General features: G+C 52.3%; 1 protein-coding gene across 2 annotated transcripts in view; it reads left to right on the top strand.

Moving 5' to 3' along the window:
• The window catches only part of MYBL2 (MYB proto-oncogene like 2), a 51,126-nt gene extending 40,760 nt beyond the window's left edge, over positions 1 to 10,366 (top strand). For both annotated transcript variants that reach the window (XM_058433042.1, XM_032143284.2), the window contains 6 exons: positions 221 to 360; positions 3,778 to 3,877; positions 5,306 to 5,419; positions 6,809 to 6,913; positions 9,008 to 9,157; positions 9,836 to 10,366. In XM_058433042.1, coding sequence (XP_058289025.1) covers positions 221 to 360; positions 3,778 to 3,877; positions 5,306 to 5,419; positions 6,809 to 6,913; positions 9,008 to 9,157; positions 9,836 to 9,964 — 738 coding nt within the window. In that variant the 3' untranslated portion in view covers positions 9,965 to 10,366. The remainder of the gene's footprint in view (positions 1 to 220; positions 361 to 3,777; positions 3,878 to 5,305; positions 5,420 to 6,808; positions 6,914 to 9,007; positions 9,158 to 9,835) is intronic.
• Positions 10,367 to 18,038: the final 7,672 nt, after the last annotated feature.

Genomic DNA, 18,038 nt, shown 5'->3' with positions numbered 1-18,038 from the left:
AGCTGCTTAACAGAGTACAACAGACTCGGTGGATTCGACAAGAAATTTAGCAGCGTTGGTTTTTTCTGAGGCCTCTCTCCTTGGCTTATAGATGCTGGCGGCTCCTGTGTCTTCACGTGGTCACCTGTGTCCTAATCTATTATTTTTTCTTGTAAAACCTCTTATTTTATAATGTTATAAGGACATCATTTTGTCTCATTCCCTCTCTCTTCTTTGGCAGTTTCTGAACTTCTGGAACAAACAGGACACATTGGAGCTGGAGAGCCCCTCGCTGACATCCACCCCAGTGTGCAGCCAGAAGGTGGTGGTCACCACACCACTGCACCGGGACAAGACACCCCTGCACCAGAAACATGCTGCGTGAGTGCTGCAGTGCCCCCCACCTTCGCCGTCCTCTCCCTCAGCAACACCAGACCATAGGCCTCAGGACCACTGGTGGAACGGTGGGGAGGGGGCACCCTTGGAATAACACTGAAGACTGTTTTAAGAAAGCCCTCTCCTTTCTGGCCACCACGATTTATCATTTTTATCAATATAGTTTCGGGCTCCACCTTGTTGTTGTTCTTTTTGAGATGGAGTCTTGCTTTGTCACCCAGGATGGAGTGCAATGGTGCAACTCGGCTCACTGCAACCTCTGCCTCCTGGGTTCAAGCAGTTCTCCTGCCTCAGCCTCCTGCGTAGCTGGGATTACAGGCACGCGCCACCACACCCAGCTAATTTTTGTATTTTTAGTAGAAACGGGGTTTCACCATGTTGGTCAGGCTGGTCTCAAACTCCTGACCTTGTGATCCACCTGCCTCAGCTTCCCAAAGTGCTGGGATTACATGCGTGAGCCACTGCTCCCAGCCAAAAAAAATTTTTTTAATTAGCTGGGCATGGCGGTGTGTGCCTGTAGTCCCAGCTACTCGGGAGGCTGAAGTGGGAGGATTGCTTGAGTCCAGGAGTTTGAAGCTGCAGTGAGCTATGATTGGCTACTGCACTCCAGCCTAGGTGACAAAGTGTGACTCTCTTTCTAGTTTGTTTAAAAAAAAAAAAAAAATCGGTCTAAAGAGATGATCTAAAGCGTGACTTAGATAGGTTTCGTGAGAAATGATTGTCCGTTCAAATCAGAATCTTGGACTTCGCATCTAAGCCCTTAAACACATGCTGTCACTACAAAAGGCATTGATACTTCTCTCTCTCCCTTTCTTTCTCATCCATGTGGCCTCATTTGCTGCCTCCTTCCAACTCCTTTTTTCTATAGGAAGAAGCATCTCCAGTGCTCTTCATTCTTCTTTAGATCCATATTTCCATCTGGTTCCTTCTGAAGGCCATCCTTTAACCATGTAGTGTGAGCCTGCTGACGATGAATTCTAATTTTTATATTTTTTGCTAATTTTTCTATTTTTTTTGTAGAGATGGGGTTTTGCCATATTGGCCAGGCTGGTCTCGAACTCCTGACTCAAATTGCCTGCCTTGGCCTCCCAAAGTGCTGGGATTACAGGCGTGAGCTGTAATCCAGCTGTTATTGCTTTGTAGAGAGTCTCTTTAGTTATCCCTCAAATTTGACAGGCTGTATGGTGGTGTGTTATTTCTCTATTTTTCTCCCCCCGGCTTTCATTATGAGACTAAAGATTCAAACCTTGAGCTGAGGAAGTGTTTATTTCTTTAGTTTTTCTTTCCCTGTCTGCCCCTTCTCCTACCTTAGGAATTCCTTCATATATAGGCTGGATTAGTCTCTGTGTCTTTTTCGTCTTCATACACCTCTTCGTCATCTTAAGCCATTTCCTTAATCTGCGGAGAACATGATGGGATTGTTTTCTGATTCACTAGTTTGGTTGTCTGTGGTTTCCAACTTGGTGAGTTCTCTGATTTACAGAGCTGCATTTTTTATCTCCAAGCAATCTTTTGAATTCTCTTTTCAAGTCAGCCTCCCTGCCTCCCTGAGTTTTCTTTTTGAGACAGTCTTACTCTGTCCCCAAGGTTGAATACAGTGGTGTGATCATGGCCCGCTGCACCTTCTACCTCCCAGGCTCAAGCGATCCTCCCACCTCAGCCTTCTAACTAGCTGAGACCACAGGTGTGCACCACCATGCCTAGCTAATTTTTTTGTTTTTTTGAGAGACAGGGTCTCACTGTGTTGCCCAGGCTAGTCTTGAACTCTGGTACTCAAGCAGTCCTTCCGCCTCAGCCTCCTAAAGTGCTGGCATTATAGGGGTGAGCCACCAGGCCCGGCCTCTCCCTGAGTTTTCTAATGTGTGTATATACACTCTTTTTTTCTTTTTTCCGAGACAAGGTCTTTCTTAGTCACCCAGGTTGGAGTGCAGTGGTGCAATCATGGCTCACTGTAGCCTCGAATTCCGGGCTTGAGTGGTCCTCCTACCATAGCCTCTGGAGTAGTTGGGACTACAAGCACCACCATGGCTGGCTGATTTTTTAATTTTTAGTAGAGGTGGAGTCTGTGTTACCCAGGCTGTTCTTTAACTCCTGGCCTCAAGTGATCCTCTCCTGTCAGCCTAACACTAATCCCAGAGCGTTAGGATTACAGGCGTGAACCACCGCCTTTGGCCACATGTGTGCTCTTAGTCCTTGTTGATGCCACGAATTAGAGAGGTTCTGGAATTTCCTCATGTTCCTCAGAAACTCCCATGTCCCATGGAGATGCTTGAGTGGCTCAGATTCACCCCTGTGAGTTGGGGTTTGAACTGTAAGATGTGTACATTTAACTTGTGCTTATCTGTCTTCACTCTTCCTTACAGAGGGGGATCTCTGTGTGTCCCAGATGGGGGATAACAAGGGTTTGGGAAGAGACTGTGGATCCCTGACTAATCTCTAGGTCCTGAGGAAGGAAGAAAAGAATGGTCTGCACTTGTTCTAGTTTTTTATCTCCCCGTGGAGTGGCTGGCCAGCTGCAGGAAGTGGAGGCAGCCAGGCCCCAGGCTGCTGTTTCTAGGAGTTGGCCTCATCACCCAAGTCCCTGGCTACCTGGGGTGTTTCTCTCATCCTCTAAGTGCCCTGGTTATGCCATGAGAGTCAGCCATGGTGGCATCTCCAGGTGACTAAGGTCACATACCAGCACACAAGGGCTCATGTTTGTGGAACCTGGTAGCTTCCTTCAGAGCTGACACTTGCCCACAGCCAGCCTGGCCCAGCCCCGTACCACCAGCCCTGGCGCTCTGGGGCGCGAGGTGCCTTTTCTGCCCCCCTGCTCCAGGGCAGGCGGAAATAAACCATGGTGGGTCTACATCTGATAGAAGCATCTTACAGTTCTGTTTCTGGACCAAACCATCCTGGGTTTTTCTCTGCTCTGCTGAAGGGTTCCCTCCACGTGTCCATCACCTTGGTGAACTCTCAGGATACCTGGGAAGATGCTGGCCTCACCTCTCACCCCTCCTTTCCCCATTGTGCTGCCACCATCCTTCTCACACAGGCTCTCCAGGGAGAGCTGGGCAGGATGGGATCTTCCTGGGTTCCCAACTTGCTCCGTGCCCCTCTCACTGTTCCTGAAGTGTGGCCACGGACTGCCTTGTTATCTGGAAAGTCCCAAGTCTGGACCATGACTGAGCAGCATTCTCGGCTATCTGCCACCCGTCTGGGGCTCCTGGCCCCTCTTAGACTCCCCTCTCCCTTCTGTTTCCCCTGAGCCCCTGACTTTGACCTGCAGGGTGGGGAGAGGGATGGGAAGAGAACCTGTACTGTGGCCAGAGGTCACACTGGGGGAAGGTGGAGCCAGGGCAGCAGAGTGCCTGGCGTCGGCCCCTATCCTGTCACTGGTTCCCCCGTTCTGGCCCCTGGCAGGTTTGTAACCCCAGATCAGAAGTACTCCATGGACAACACTCCCCACACGCCAACCCCGTTCAAGAACGCCCTGGAGAAGTACGGACCCCTGAAGCCCCTGGTACGTGGTGTGGTCGCTGCCACGGATCTCTGCACAGTGGGATCCCTTCGGTTCATCCAACCATGTTCAGTCCACAGGACCCTTCCCTCTGAGGTCTCATTTGATTCTTCCTCCTGATAAGATGCAGAGATCCTGATAGTATAAATGGGGAAGCCGAGGCTGCTCCTTGTCACTTCCTCGGACTGCTCCTGAGCACCTGAGTGTGCAAGCAGGCGCTGGCTGGTGCTGGAGACGTGGTGGTATCCCGTGACACTCAGCCTCAGGATGGGGGAGACTGATGTGAAATACAAATAACTTAAACACTTTCAGGCAAAGATAAGCGCTGGGCCTAGTTCAGAGAAGTGGCAAATTGCTGCTCTGGCCTGTCTTCTGACCAACTCCCAGTTCTCTACAGAGCACCGGAAAGCCCCTGGGGGACATCTTTCCTGCAGTGTGCAGGCTGCCTTTCTCCCCTACTCTTCCCAGTTGATGGGATGGTTGTGTTTTCTCTATGAAAAAAGGAGTTGGCACCTTGGGCTTTCTGAAACACACAGGTGTTTTAGAAATCAGTGGAGGGTGAGAGAAAGGCATGGTTGTGGAGGCACTGGACTGTGAACAAGGTCTGCAGTGGGTCCCCCTGCTGTTTCTCTCCACTGCGTGGAGCCTCCTATGAAGCCCAAGGTGGCTGGGGGCTGAGGCTCCCCTGGGCCTGCCATGAAACTGATTCTAAGTCAAGCAGACTTTCCACGGACCAGGCTACATGAGCCGAGGTGAGGCACTAGTTAGTGCTCCTTTCCTGTTGCAGTGGAGATTCGGCTCCTCTGTACTAAAATATCTGCATGCTCTCCAAACAGATATGAGGGCAAATCTCATGACCTTGGCAGCTGTAATTAAAAGTTTGCGGGGGCTTTTCGGATGACTTATGAGGAGTGGCTGTGCTTTGCACCTTTTGCTCTTAGTAGCACTCTCCCTCCCCTGTTCTCTGTTGCCTGAAGCTGGAGAGGTCCTTGGAACCCCCGGGACTGAGAAAGGGAAATGGGTTTGAGAGCCCCCATTAGTGTGGAACAAAGGGTTGAGTGAGCCTGGGATTTTGAGCTGTCGGGGTCCTAATTCAGCAGCTGTGTGACTGTGTGCCAGGCTCTTGATCTCTGAGCCTCTGTTTCTACTTGCTTAAGATGACAGTTATTGCACAGGGCTGTGTGAGGGTTACTGTGCATCTCTGGGCTGCTCCCAGCCATGGCAGGCCCCCGGGAATCAAGGTCATCAGCTGCTTGTCCAAGGCAGAAGTTAGTGGTTGTGAATGGTGTGTGTGAGATCTGCATCCTGGCGTCAGGGCTTCTTCCTGCCTTACCCAGGACAGCCCAGTTGCAGCTGGGTTGGTCCCACAGTCCCACACACATACAGCCCGAGTATGGTGCCTTACGTGGGCTGCCCCATGCCTACCCACAGCCGCAGACCCCGCACCTGGAGGAGGACTTGAAGGAGGTGCTGCGCTCTGAGGCTGGCATCGAACTCATCATCGAGGACGACGTCAGGCCTGAGAAGCAGAAGAGGAAGCCTGGGGTGAGTAGGCTGGGGGTGGAAGAGCCTGGGCAGGGGGAATTGGAGCCGTGGCATGGGGGAGGCATCTGGGGACAGGTTGTAGAAAGTGAGGCTCTGGGGAGAATGGGGGCACAGCATGTCCCCTTTGCCCCCTTTCTCACGGTGGTTGTCGAGGAAACTGACAAGATAAGGACAGTGTCTCTGGGACCCTCCCCTGCTCCGCTTTGAAGGATTCACTTACTTCTCCAGCGTTGTGTTCTGACCCTGCTCAAGTGGGGCTGGGCTGGATGTGGTGGATGGAGCAGCGATTACGACCCAGACTGGATCTCCCCTTAGTGGTCAGGGGGCAGAGACAGATGCTAGACAGACACACCATGACTGAATTTACAGGGTACCAAGGGCCACAGAAAGGGAGGTTCCAAGGGAATCCTTTGGATGGAGGTGAGGCGGTCAGGATGAGCCAGTCAGGCCAGGCAGCGCTGGGCTGAGTGTCAGGCTGTATGAGCTGGGGGTGGGGGGATGGGTTCAGGTGAGGTGGAGTCTGCAGGGACTCCTGGGCAGGGGAGCAGGGAAGGGACTGTCCCAAGCCTCCATTCTATGCCAGCCTCTCTCCCACTGTGTTGTTAGCTTTCATGACAGTGCGCTATCCCTTCGAGTCTCCTTGTGCTCCTTTTTCCCAGACTGCTCTCCTCAAGGGAGAGCTGGGAACGGTGGGATGTATAGGGTGTTAGATAAGGAGGGGAGGTGGGCGGTCAGCCTGGGTGGGACTTGCCCGAGCTGGCATCCCATGTGCAGGTGGAGAGAACTTGGCCTCTGGCCTCCAGGGTCCTCCCTGGCCTCTCCTTGGTGGTGGGGATGGTTGTGAGCCGTGGCAGCTCCTGCTGAGTGCACTGTTGGGTGGAGTGGGGGTGTGACTCTCAGAGCTGCTTCGTGGTATCGGAGCAGACCCTGGACCTGCTTCTGTGAGGTGCATGGTTAGGAATGGGGCATTCCTTGCTTGTATTAGGCATTGTAGAGGGGTTTGTGTTCCCATATTACTGGCCTGTGGGTGGTATTTTAGGTGTTACTGGGATGATTCTCTGCTGGGCCTGTTTGAGGGGCTGTGTCTGGTCCATTTAGGGTGAGAACAGGTCACTTTGTGGTGGAGGTTCATGCTGTGTTCCTGTTCACTGTTGCAGCACCTGGCAGGACAGGGTCTACCTTGGGTAGAGAGTCTAATGGGGCCATGAGGCCTAACTTTCCCAGCCCCCCCCATTCTTTTGACAGCAGATTCCCACTAGCTGGGCCTTGCTCCAGTCTGCACTGCAGCAGGGCATGGTTTTGTGACCATCCATGGCCATGACCATCCAGGCGCTGACCATGGGGAATCCAGACACTCACCCTAACCCCCTTCTATCTGCAAACCCCCAGCTGCGGCGGAGCCCCATCAAGAAGGTCCGGAAGTCTCTGGCTCTTGACATTGTGGATGAGGATGTGAAGCTGATGATGTCCACACTGCCCAAGTCTCTGTCCTTGGTAAGGCTTCAGCCACCCCCATCCCACTCCAGAGCTGCCCCCAGGAGGATGAGTTCTCCCTGGAAGGTTTCTGCCCCTTGGAACTGTTGAGTTTTGGAGAGGACCCTCAAGGTAGAGTTAGTGTAGTGACCCTCCAACTGGGCTTCTGGAACGCTGGGCTCTGCAGGGAGGGGCTATCAGGGAGGGTGCGTCTGGGCACCCACTCATGGCTTCAGTCAGCAGCTCTGCTTGTCTCTCACAGAAGGTTTTGTTTGGCAGAGTTGCGCGGCTAGGACATGTTTTAAAACCATGTGTCTGGGTCTCCAGCATCCTCCCAGAGAGGGTCAGTGATGTGTCTTTTTTTTTCTTTCTTTTTTTTTTTTTAATCGGAGTTTTGCTCTTGTTGCCCAGGCTGGAGTGCAATGGTGCCATCTCGGCTCACCGCAACCTCCGCCTCCCAAGTTCAAGTGGTTCTCCTCCCTCAGCCTCCCAAGTAGCTGGGATTACAGGCATGCATCACCACGCCCAGCTAATTTTGTATTTTGAGTAGAGACAGGGTTTCTCCATGTTGCTCAGGCTGGTCTCGAACTCCCGACTTCAGGTGATCGGCCTGCCTCGGCCTCCCAGAGTGCTGGGATTACAGGCGTGAGTCACCGTGCCCAGCCTGGTAATGTGTCTTAAGGTATAGCCAGGCACTTGGGCACATCAGTCCTAGGATGGGTGCTATACGGCCCCCAGGCCAGTGCACTTGCTATGCCGGGTGCTACAGTCAGGTCGACCTCAGAAAGGGGGTTGTTGCCTGTGCAGAGCCTGGGTCCCCAGAAGCCAGGGTGTGCTCCTGATCTCTCTCTGCTCACAATGGGGTGAGTTGGCTTGCCCTGGCTCAGAGCGGGGAGGCAGTGAGAGGCATGGCGGCGTCATGAACAAAGGTTAAGGGTTGCCTGATCTTCCAAGTAGACTGCTGCCCTCATGGTCCTTGCAGAGCCTTGTCCTGGCTAGGGGTCCCTGACAGGCTGGGGACCTGCAGCCAGGTTACTGCAAAGAAAAAAACGTCACTGCAGGGAGTGAAGAGCACAGATTGAGTCAGGTGGGCCTGGGTTTGAGTTCTGACACCATCACTGCTCTCTGGGATCTTTCAGGTTCCCTGAGCCCCAGTTAAAAGCCTATAAAAGGGGTGCCAAGCCTAAGTCAGGAGGGCACAGTGCCAAGCAGAGCAGAGAGGCTGGAAAGGCGTGGGAGGGGCTTTGTGCAACTCCTCTGTGCTTGGGGTTAAAGCTGCGTCTTTATGATGCTTGTGGATGTTTCTGGTGGCAGGAAAACTAGGAACAGCCTTGGCTCCTCCTAAGGCTTTATGTGACAAAGGCAGCATTATTGAGTATGTTATTACTCGATAATGCTCAGTAATACTCCACATTTATTGATTATGTTATTATGGCCTGGGAGCTGCACGGCACCCATCCCAGGGCTGGTGTGCCCCCAAGTACCTGACTGTGCCTCCAGACACATCACTGAATCAGGCTCTGAAATGCACACAAATGTTTCTTTACTTGATTACTTGATTTTTTTTTTTTAAGTAAGAAAGTTCTTTAGAACAAGATTAAGTTCTTTGCTTAAATTTTTTTTTTTTGAGATGGAGTCTCGCTCTGTCTCCCAGGCTGGAGTGCAGTGGTGCGATCTCGGCTCACTGCAAGCTCCACCTCCTCCCAGGTTCACTCCATTCTTCTGCCTCAGCCTCCCAAGTAGCTGGGACTACAGGTGCCCACCACCACACCCAGCTAATTTTTGTATTTTTAGTAGAGACGGGGTTTCACCCTGCTGGCCAGGATGGTCTCGATCTCTTGACCTCGTGATCCGCCTGTCTCGGCCTCCCAAAGTGCGGGGATTACAGGCGTGAGCCACCACTCCTGGCCCTTTAATTAATCTTTTAAGTATAAAGTAAGATTAAGCTCATGTAAACTCCCCATCTGAAAGCAGAAACTGAGGCTTGGAAAAGTGTGTATCCTCTTTCAGGTCTCAGCAGCCAGGTGGTGGTGCTGGGGTGGGATTGCGGGTTTTCTTTTTCCCTCTCACAGCTTCTGGCAAAATGGTGACTCCTTGACTTGGTTTTGGTTTCAGCCGACAACTGCCCCTTCAAACTCTTCCAGCCTCACCCTGTCAGGTGTCAAAGAAGACAACAGCCTGCTCAACCAGGGCTTCTTGCAGGCCAAGCCTGAGAAGGCAGCAGTGGCCCAGAAGCCCCGAAGCCACTTCACGACACCTGCCCCCGTGAGTGCTGTGGCCATCCCTAGGGGTCCTGTAGTGTCTGCCTTCTTAGCTCAGGGCTGAGTGCTGGCCATCCCTGGGGGTCCTGCAGTGCCCGCCTTCTTAGCTCAGGGCCTTTGCATAGGCTGTTCCTCTGCCTGGGTGTTCTTCCTGCTACTTCCCGTGGCTGCATTTGCTTAACTTACTCTTCTGATCTCAGTCTCAATGCTGCTTCCTTAGGGGGAAGCCTTCCCTGGCCCTACATTCTGTAGAGATACCCCCATTCTGCCACTCTCTCTTTTGTGGCCTGGGTTTCACTTGTAACTAAGTCATTATCCCTGTATTTGGTTTGCTGAGTACATGTCTGTCCTTAGGCAGGGGCTGGCTTCAGGCTGCTGACCCATCTCACTGCTCCTTCTCACCCACCTCCTGGCTGTGGCTTCTCCTCGAGGGTGGTGCTGCATGCGGGGGCGGGCAGTGCATGGCCATGTCTCCTTGTCCAGCTTCCTACTTACAGTTGAGGAAGCCCACAGCCAGGAATTGACTTGTCCAGGGTCACAGGGAATGTGGAGAGAAAATAAGAAGGCTCTGGCTTTTAGGGGAAGGAGGCTTATAACTCCACCCTTCCCTGGCCAGGATCATCAGGGTCTGTTGGGAACACATAGTCCCTGCCTGGATGGTAACCCTCTTGCCTCCTCCCAGATGTCCAGTGCCTGGAAGACGGTGGCCTGCGGGGGGACCAGGGACCAGCTCTTCATGCAGGAGAAAGCCCGGCAGCTCCTGGGCCGCCTGAAGCCCAGCCACACATCTCGGACCCTCATCTTGTCCTGAGGTGCTGGGGTGTCACGAGCCCATTCTCATGTTTACAGGGGTTGTGGGGGCGGAGGGGGTCTATGAATCTGAGAGTCATTCAGGTGACCTCCTGCAGGGAGCCTTCTGCCACCAGCCCCTCCCCAGACTCTCAGGTGGAGGCAACAGGGCCGTGCTCTGCCCTGTCGCCGAGCCCAGCTGTGGGCAGCTCCTGGTGCTAACAACAAAGTTCCACTCCCAGGTCTGCCTGGTTCCCTCCCCAAGGCCACAGGGAGCTCAGTCAGCTTCTCCCAAGCCCAGGTCAGGCCTGGCCTCATCTCAGACCCTGCTTAGGATGGGGGACGTGGCCAGGGGTGCTCCTGTGCTCACCCTGTCTTGGTGCATTTTTTTTTGGAAGAATAAAATTGCCTCTGTCTTTGTGCTGATCTGGACTCTGCCTCTCTACTGGGCCCTGCTCATGGTTCCCTGGTGACCTAGGGGCCTCTTCTGGGATATAGGGACCTGAATGCTCATCCTCAGAGGCCAGCCTTATCGGCACAGCCCAGGCCTAAGCCCTTGACCCTGTTTCCACAGAGGGGCACAGTGAGCTGAGAGCAATTTCTCTCATCTCTGCACCCAGTGGGCATCTCTGCAAAGCTCTGAGTACTATTAGCCATGGGGTTGGGCAGGGGTGGGCAGAGACTGGGGGTGGAGGAGGACGATGGGTTGGTGCAGTAGGGCTTTGTCTGGCCCTTGCCTTGGGTGGCTCACCTGCCCACTAACAAGCCCCTGCCTCAAGCTGAGCCTGGCCCCCAGGTCAGACTAGTAAGCAAGGAAGAGGGGTGAAGGCAGCTGGGCAGAACCCTCTAGCCCCATTGGGCAAGGCTGAGCAGGAGGCCAGGATGGGCCAGAGCCTCTGCCCTTGTGGCCCTAAATCCCTAGGGTTGTGGCTACAGAGCACAGTGCTTGGCAGGTGGTTGGGAAGAGTCACTGGGGATTGAAGAGGGGGAGATGCCAAGTCTGAGAATGTCTAAATGAGGAAGTGATGTTTTCAGCAGCAGACTTCATGGGACAGGCACACAGCCATCCCTGTGGGCAGAGGTTGAGCGGACTTGGGGCAGGTCCTCACCTGGGGCAAGAGATGCGGCCAACTCTAGAGGGATGGAGACTGAGTTAATTAGGGTGCCAGAGTTCAGATGTGTCTGGCCTCAGACACACCCCTTTCTCCCTGCTGAGCTCCCACCTACGGTCCCCCTACTCCTGTCCATTCACATGCAGGCATGCCATGCTTGGTCCTGGCAGTGTCCCACTTCTTGATCTAAAGCCGAGGAGGAGCGGGGACTCTGTGCTTCCCACCCAGCACCCTGCAGCCCATGTGGCTGGGCCGCATGCTCCTGCAGGTTCCATAGATGAACCACACCTAACTCATGCCCTGAGCTTTTGTGATTTGTCAGCCTGGAGCCTGTCCCCTCCCCAACCTCTTCCCCAGGCTCTGTCACTGGCCGCTCCCTACAGGCCTTGGTCACCCAAGGTGGATGACCTATGCCCCACGGTGAGGATGGAGACTGCATTACCTTGTCTCCTACAGCTCACACCAAGACTCGGTGGAACAACTTTGTCAAACTCAAATGCAGTACGCTGCAGGTTAATGATGAAAATTCCTGGGCCCTCTGAGTCAGGTACCTGGGATGGAGCCTGCAAAAAGGGATTTTTAACAAACCACCAGTGGGTGATTCACATGCAGGGCATTGACTGGCTACACTCTGAGCTGACGCCTGTGAGGCTCCAGGGGCTTGTACCCCATGCCCTGTCTTGCCTGAGGTCTTGCTCATTCCCAGGGACTGCCCTGAGTCCGTTTCCTGTCCTGGAGGGAGGAGACTGTAAAGAACAGAGTGGCTGCAGGTAACAGCAAGCTTAACATACCATCCTCACTGAGCTCTGTGTGCTGTGGGCTTGTTCTTTGGTTCATGCATTAAATAAATACTTACTAGGCCGAGTATGGTGGCTCATGCCTATAATCCCAACACTTTGGGAGGCCGAGGAGGCCAAATTGCTTGAGTCCAGGAGTTTGAGATCAGCTTGGGCTGCATCATGAAACCCTCTGTCTACTAAAAAAAAAATACAAAAAATTAGCTGGGCATGGTGGCATGTGCCTTTAGTCCCAGCTCCTCGAAAGGCTGAGGTGGGAGAATCACCTGAGCCCAGGAGGTGGAGGCTGCAGTGAGCCGAGATCATGCCACTGCACTCCAGCCTGGGGAACCAAAGGGAGACACTGTCTCAAAAACAAAAACAAAACCACACTTACTGAGGGACCCTCCAACCCTACCCCCACATGTCTGGCATAGTTGTAGTGCTGAAGGTACAGCAGTAAAGGATAGAAACCAGACCGGGTGTGGTGGCTCATGCCTGTAATTTAGTACTTTAGGAGGCTGAGGTGGGAGGATCACTTGAGCCCAGGAGTTTGAGACCAGCCTGGGCAACATGGTGAAACCCCATCTCTACAAAAAATGTTAAAAACGTAGCATGATGGCTCATGCCTGTAGTCCCAGCTACTCAGGAAGCTGAGGTGGGAGGATCTCTTGAGCTGTGGTTGTGCCTCTCTACTCCAGCCTGAGTGACAAAGCAAGACCCTGTCTCAAAAGACAAAAACCAAAAAAACTACCTTATTCTCATGGAGCTTAAATTCTTCATTTTTTTTTTTTTTTTTTTTGAGACGGAGTCTTGCTCTGTTGCCCAGGCTGGAGTGCAGTGGTGCCATCTTGGCTCACTGCAAGCTCCGCTTCCTGGGTTCACACCATTCTCCTGCCTCAGCCTCCTGAGTATCTGGGACTACAGGCACCCACCACCATGCCCAGCTAATTTTTTTTTTGTATATGTAGTAGAGACAAGGTTTCACCGTGTTAGCCAGGATGGTCTCGATCTCCTGACCTTGTGATCCGCGTGCCTCAGCCTTCGAAAGTCCTGGAATTACAGGTGTGAGCCACTGCGCCCGCCCATGGAGCTTAAATTCTAAAAAGCAGACAGATATAAACCAACCAATCGATATAAAATGTGCCAGAGGGAACACAAACTTTGAAGTAAAGCAGGGGGTACCATGAGGCCAGTCATCTGCTCAGAGAAAGTGGAGAGGAGTCAGATTTGACACAGCTCCTGGCCATCATGGGGACAGGGAGAGCCCACATGGGAAGGCAGATTGGTTGCCACTCAGGAGGTGCTGGGGGCCCAGCTGCTGTTTGATCATGAGTTTGGGGAACTTGGTCATGAGGATTGATCCAGGCCTGATGTTTCCCAGACTAGTGTGGCAAGCAAGAGAGAGTTAGCCAGATAGCGCTGAGGGGCAGAGGGCCTGAGTTCAGGATGGTAGTACAGGAGTGGAGGCGCTGCGGTCAGCCTGGGAGAGGGACAGGCAGGAGGGAAAGATGAGGCTTACTTAAGATGGCAGAGGGAGGCTGGGCGTGGTGGCTCACGTCTATACTCCCAGCACTTTGGGAGGCCGAGGCAGGCGGATCACCTGAGGTCGGGAGTTTGAGACTAGCCTGACCAACATGGAAAAACCCCGTCTCTACTAAAAATACAAAATTAGCCAGGCATGGTGGCGCATGCCTGTAATCCCAGCTACTTGGGAGGCTGAGGCAGAAGAATTGCTTGAACCCAGGAGGCAGAGGTTGTGGTGAGCCGAGATCACGCTATTGCACTTACTCTAGCCTGGGCAACGAGCAAAACTATCTTGGAAAAAAAAAATGGCAGAGGGTGAATGTTCTGGCAAGATCCAGATGATTGTCTGGCATTTGGTGGCCAGCATGGCCTGGAGGTGAGAGGCTCACAGATATAGAGGCTGTGGTAGATTGTTCCAGCAATGGCTCCCAAGGGATCACTGCTCCCTGTAGCTATTCCCATGAGTGGGTCATGTGGTTGGCTTTGCCTCTGTGGGACTCTGGGAGAATCTGCTGAAGGAGGTGAGAATTCTAGTTGTTCTGGTTGAGACTCCAGACATGTGAGTAAGGCCACCCTAAACCATCTAGCCTCACCTGATCTGGCCCGGACTGGAGGAACTGCCCATCTGATCACAGAGTCATGAGAATAATAAATCAGTATTGCTTTAATCCCTAAGATTGAGGATGGTTTGTTACACAGCAGAACCTGACTGATACAGATGCTGGCATGAGGAACTGGGATATGTGAGTACTTGTGTGGTCCAGGATAAATGATAAAGTGTCCTGCTTCTCAGAGCAAGGCAGGGACTGGGGCAGGAGCAGGCCGTAAACCTGTTTTGATAGGCCAGGAGTAGTTTGGGAGTCTTAATTAGCCACTTTCTCAGCAGACCTTGGTGTATCACTGAGGAAAATCAACACTGAGCCATGGGCTCAACAGGGTTGGGGAGAAACAGGAGACCTAGGGTTCCAGGAACTTTGCGGGAAATGAATGGGGTGAAGGATTCTGGAGTTCAAAGCCACTGTGACCATACCTGTGTCTTGTTCCCCAGAGCTGAAGGCACTGGGGAGAGATGTGGCTCATGGCATCTGGCAGACTCTCCCAGGTCCTCTTGCAGTCCTGGGTAGAGCTCTTACTTTGGATCAGACAGACTTGGGTGTAAACCCAGCTTAGCTCTTGGGAGCTGTGTGTCTCTTTAATGCACTGAGCCTTGGCTCCTTGGCTGTAAAATAGGGAGAATCCTTCAACTTCAGACTTGTTGAAGGGATTGGGAAGAACATGGCACATACTTGGTGCTCAGATAACATGGGCTCTTAGTATGTTATTACTTAGTATGTTTTTAGATGTTAGTTTCTCATTTCTTTGTTACACACAATATACCCTGCAAAGGAGAAATTAGTACCCACGTAGGTGAGTGCTGGGAGGGAAGATGGTAGATAGTGGTTGAGTCAGGACTTGAGCCCAATCCTGGACAGCAAGTCTGGCATTTTAGTATGCCCCATTCCATGCCATCCTCTGTGACATACTGTTAAGGGATCTTTGGGTTGTCACTTTTCTGGCCAGAAACATCTGTGGCTGATGGCACCTTTACCCGAGTTCTTGTCCTGTGTCCAGGAGGTATGCAGACAGGTGGAAGGTGAACATGATGAAGAGAAGCTTTATTGAGTGTTACAACAGTTCACAGGAGACCCTCAGTGAGTAACTTCTCTCTGTAGGCAGATGGTCTGCAGTGTTAACTCTCAGCAGAGAGGAGTCCCTGGAGGAGGTTGCTCCTCTCTGCTACTGTTTGTCCCGTTATCTCCAGTTATCAGCATAGACAGTAGCTTCTCTCTGCAGCTGGTCATCCCTTTCTCTGTCCTCTCACCTGCTCTGGCTGAGCTCAAGATTTTATAGACCTCAGAGGGGGTGAAGTGCATGCTGATTGCTCCGTGGGTGGCCATGGGCAGCAGGGAGGGGGCACCACAAGTCCCCACTCCGGTCCTCGGGACTGGCAGCTGGCTCCCGGCCTTTAGGCCTCCCTGGCCTGAAGGAGGGGCCTTACTGGGGACCCGCCCCCTTCTGCCCAGGAATCTGACTCCCACTGCCATTCATGGCCCCTGGGGTGCGGCCCCAACCCTGCTCCCAGATGGAGCAGGCGCCGGGAGAGGAGAGAGTCCAGGCAGCAGGAGCAGACACCCCTGAGCCTGCAGGGATGGGGAGCATTCCCCGCCTGAGAATGCAGGCTGCAGAGATGCCCAGGTCCTGCACCTGGAAGGGCCACTACAGCTGTACCCAGGGAGCTCCCACCCCGCCAACTTGGAAGGGGTGGGGATCCTGCTTGTCCCCAGCACCTGCCTACTTTGTGGAGCAGGAGGCCCGGGTCTGCAGTCGCCAGTCAGGTGGCTGCAGCTGCACCCAGACAGGCAGATCTTCCCTGCTCCCAGCCCCCCTAAGAGCAGGGGAAGGCTTGGATCCACAGCTGCAGTTTGGGCAGCTGCAGTGGGGCAGAGTTCCTGCCTGCTCTGTGGAGCCGGAGGCCTGGGTCGGCAGCTGAGATTTGGGCAGCTGCAGCGGCCCCGGGGGAGCACCAGATCCATGGAGTGTGCAGCTCCCGTGCGCCTCCCTGCCACAGGTGCCTCCCTGCTGCAGCCCATGTGATGGCAGAGGCCACTGACAATACCTGTCAGCCAGGGTAGGAGTATGGTGCCATAGAAAAAAACCATAAGCATTAGATAGAGGTTCAGTTAAAATCTTTCCATCGGAGTGCAATATTCCTACAGAAGAGTACATGAATCCCACGTGGCTGTGGATATGTTTTCACAAAGTGAACAGACTCGCATAACCAGCACCCAGATCAAACAACAGAACAAGAGCAGCACTGGAAACCCCCTCTCCACCCACGAAGGGTAACCGCCATCCTGACATCAAACACCAGCTTTGCTTTACCTTTTTATTTTCATTAAATATTATGTCAACAGAATTTCACATTATGTGAGATTCATCCAAGTAGATATGGGTAGTTATCATTTGTTCATTCTCATGACCGTTTTGTTTTATTTTCTATTTTATTTTATATATATATTTTTATATTTTATTTTATCTTATACATAGTCTTACTCTGTCACCTAGGCTGAAGTGTAGTGATGTGAGTTCGGCTCACTGCAGCCTTGAAATCCTGGGCTCAAGTGATCCTCCCACACCTCAGGCATCCCGAATAACTGAGACTGCAGGTGCACCACCATGCTCGGCTAATTTTTTTTAATGTTTTTATAGAGACAGGGTCTCACTGTTGCCCAGGCTGGTCTTGAACTCATGGGCTCAAGTGATCCTCCCGCCTCGGCCTCCCAAAGTGGGGCTGGGATGAATTAGAGGCATGAGCCACCACACCTGGCCAATTTTATTTTTAATTGACAAATAATTGTATATGTTTATGGGGTATGATGTGATGTTTTGATACTTTTATACATACATAGTAGAATGATTAAACCAAGCTAATTAACATATTACCTCGCATACTTATTTTTTTGTGGTGAGACCATTTAAAGTCTACTCTTCTCAATTTTGAAATTTACAATATTTTTCATTGTGTGACTTCCACAATTTACCCATTATCTCAAAGGACGTGTGGATTGCTTCCAGACTGGCTATTACACGTAGTGCTGTTAGCACCTCTGCCCAGCCACCCCACAGTCTGGGAAGTAAGAAGCACCTCTCCCTGGCTGCCATACCATCTGAGAAGTGAGGAGCACCTTTGCCCGGCTGCTGTGCCACCCTCCAAGTGTGAAGTGGTAGCCTTGTGTGTGATCTGTCTGCCCTCTCCAAGTTTGCATTTTCGAAATTAAAGTTTACTTATACATTAAAAAAAAAAATAGAGCTGTTATGCACATCTCATCCTCAGGTTTTGGTGAACTCTCGTGCACATCTGGTTTATACATATCTAGGAGTGGAATTGCTGGGGATGGATTCAATTAGGCCACTTGCCATGCACCAACTTTGTGAACCAAGGCACATTATTTAGGTTTTTTTTTTTTGAGACGGAGTTCTGCTCTATTGCCCAGGCTGGGGTACAGTGGTGCGATCTTGGCTCACTACAACCTCCTCCTCCTGGGTTCAAGTGATTCTCTTGCCTCAGCCTCCCCAGTAGCAGGGATTACAGGCACACACCACCACGCCCCCTAATTTTTTTGTATTTTTAGTAGAGACTGGGTTTCGCCATGTTGGCCAGGCTGGCCTCAAACTCCTGACCTTAGATGATCTGCCCACCTTGGCCTCCTCAAGTGCTGGAATTACAGGTGTGAGCCACCACACCTGGCCGTTATTTAGCTTTTCTGAAACTCACTTTTCATATCTCTGTATTGGAAATAAAAATACTTGCCCCTCAGTGTTGTGGCCTGGACTTAATGGAATTATTTCAGCAAGGCACCTGACCTGAATATAGTTCCTCTCTCTTCTTCCTCTGCCAGCCAGAGCACCCTCTGCCCCAAGACACAGCTTTTCCAGGGCACTCTCTTTGCCAGGAACCCTTAACATGAACCTGCAAAGCTTGCCTGTTGCCCAGGGTTGGTGGGGCTGCCTTTCCCACTGCCTGTTGGCCAGCTGCCCTTTGGGAGCTTGGAGGATACCTTCAGAAGGCTCAACAGAATGCTCCAGGCTGCCACTACATAGTGACAGACATCAGCTCTATCTTGCTGTGTCTTGACAGAGC

This window comes from Hylobates moloch, unplaced genomic scaffold, assembly GCF_009828535.3.
Source record: "Hylobates moloch isolate HMO894 unplaced genomic scaffold, HMol_V3 SCAFFOLD_21, whole genome shotgun sequence".
NCBI classification, from domain to species: domain Eukaryota; kingdom Metazoa; phylum Chordata; class Mammalia; order Primates; family Hylobatidae; genus Hylobates; species Hylobates moloch.
This window is presented reverse-complemented; position numbering and strand designations above follow the sequence as displayed.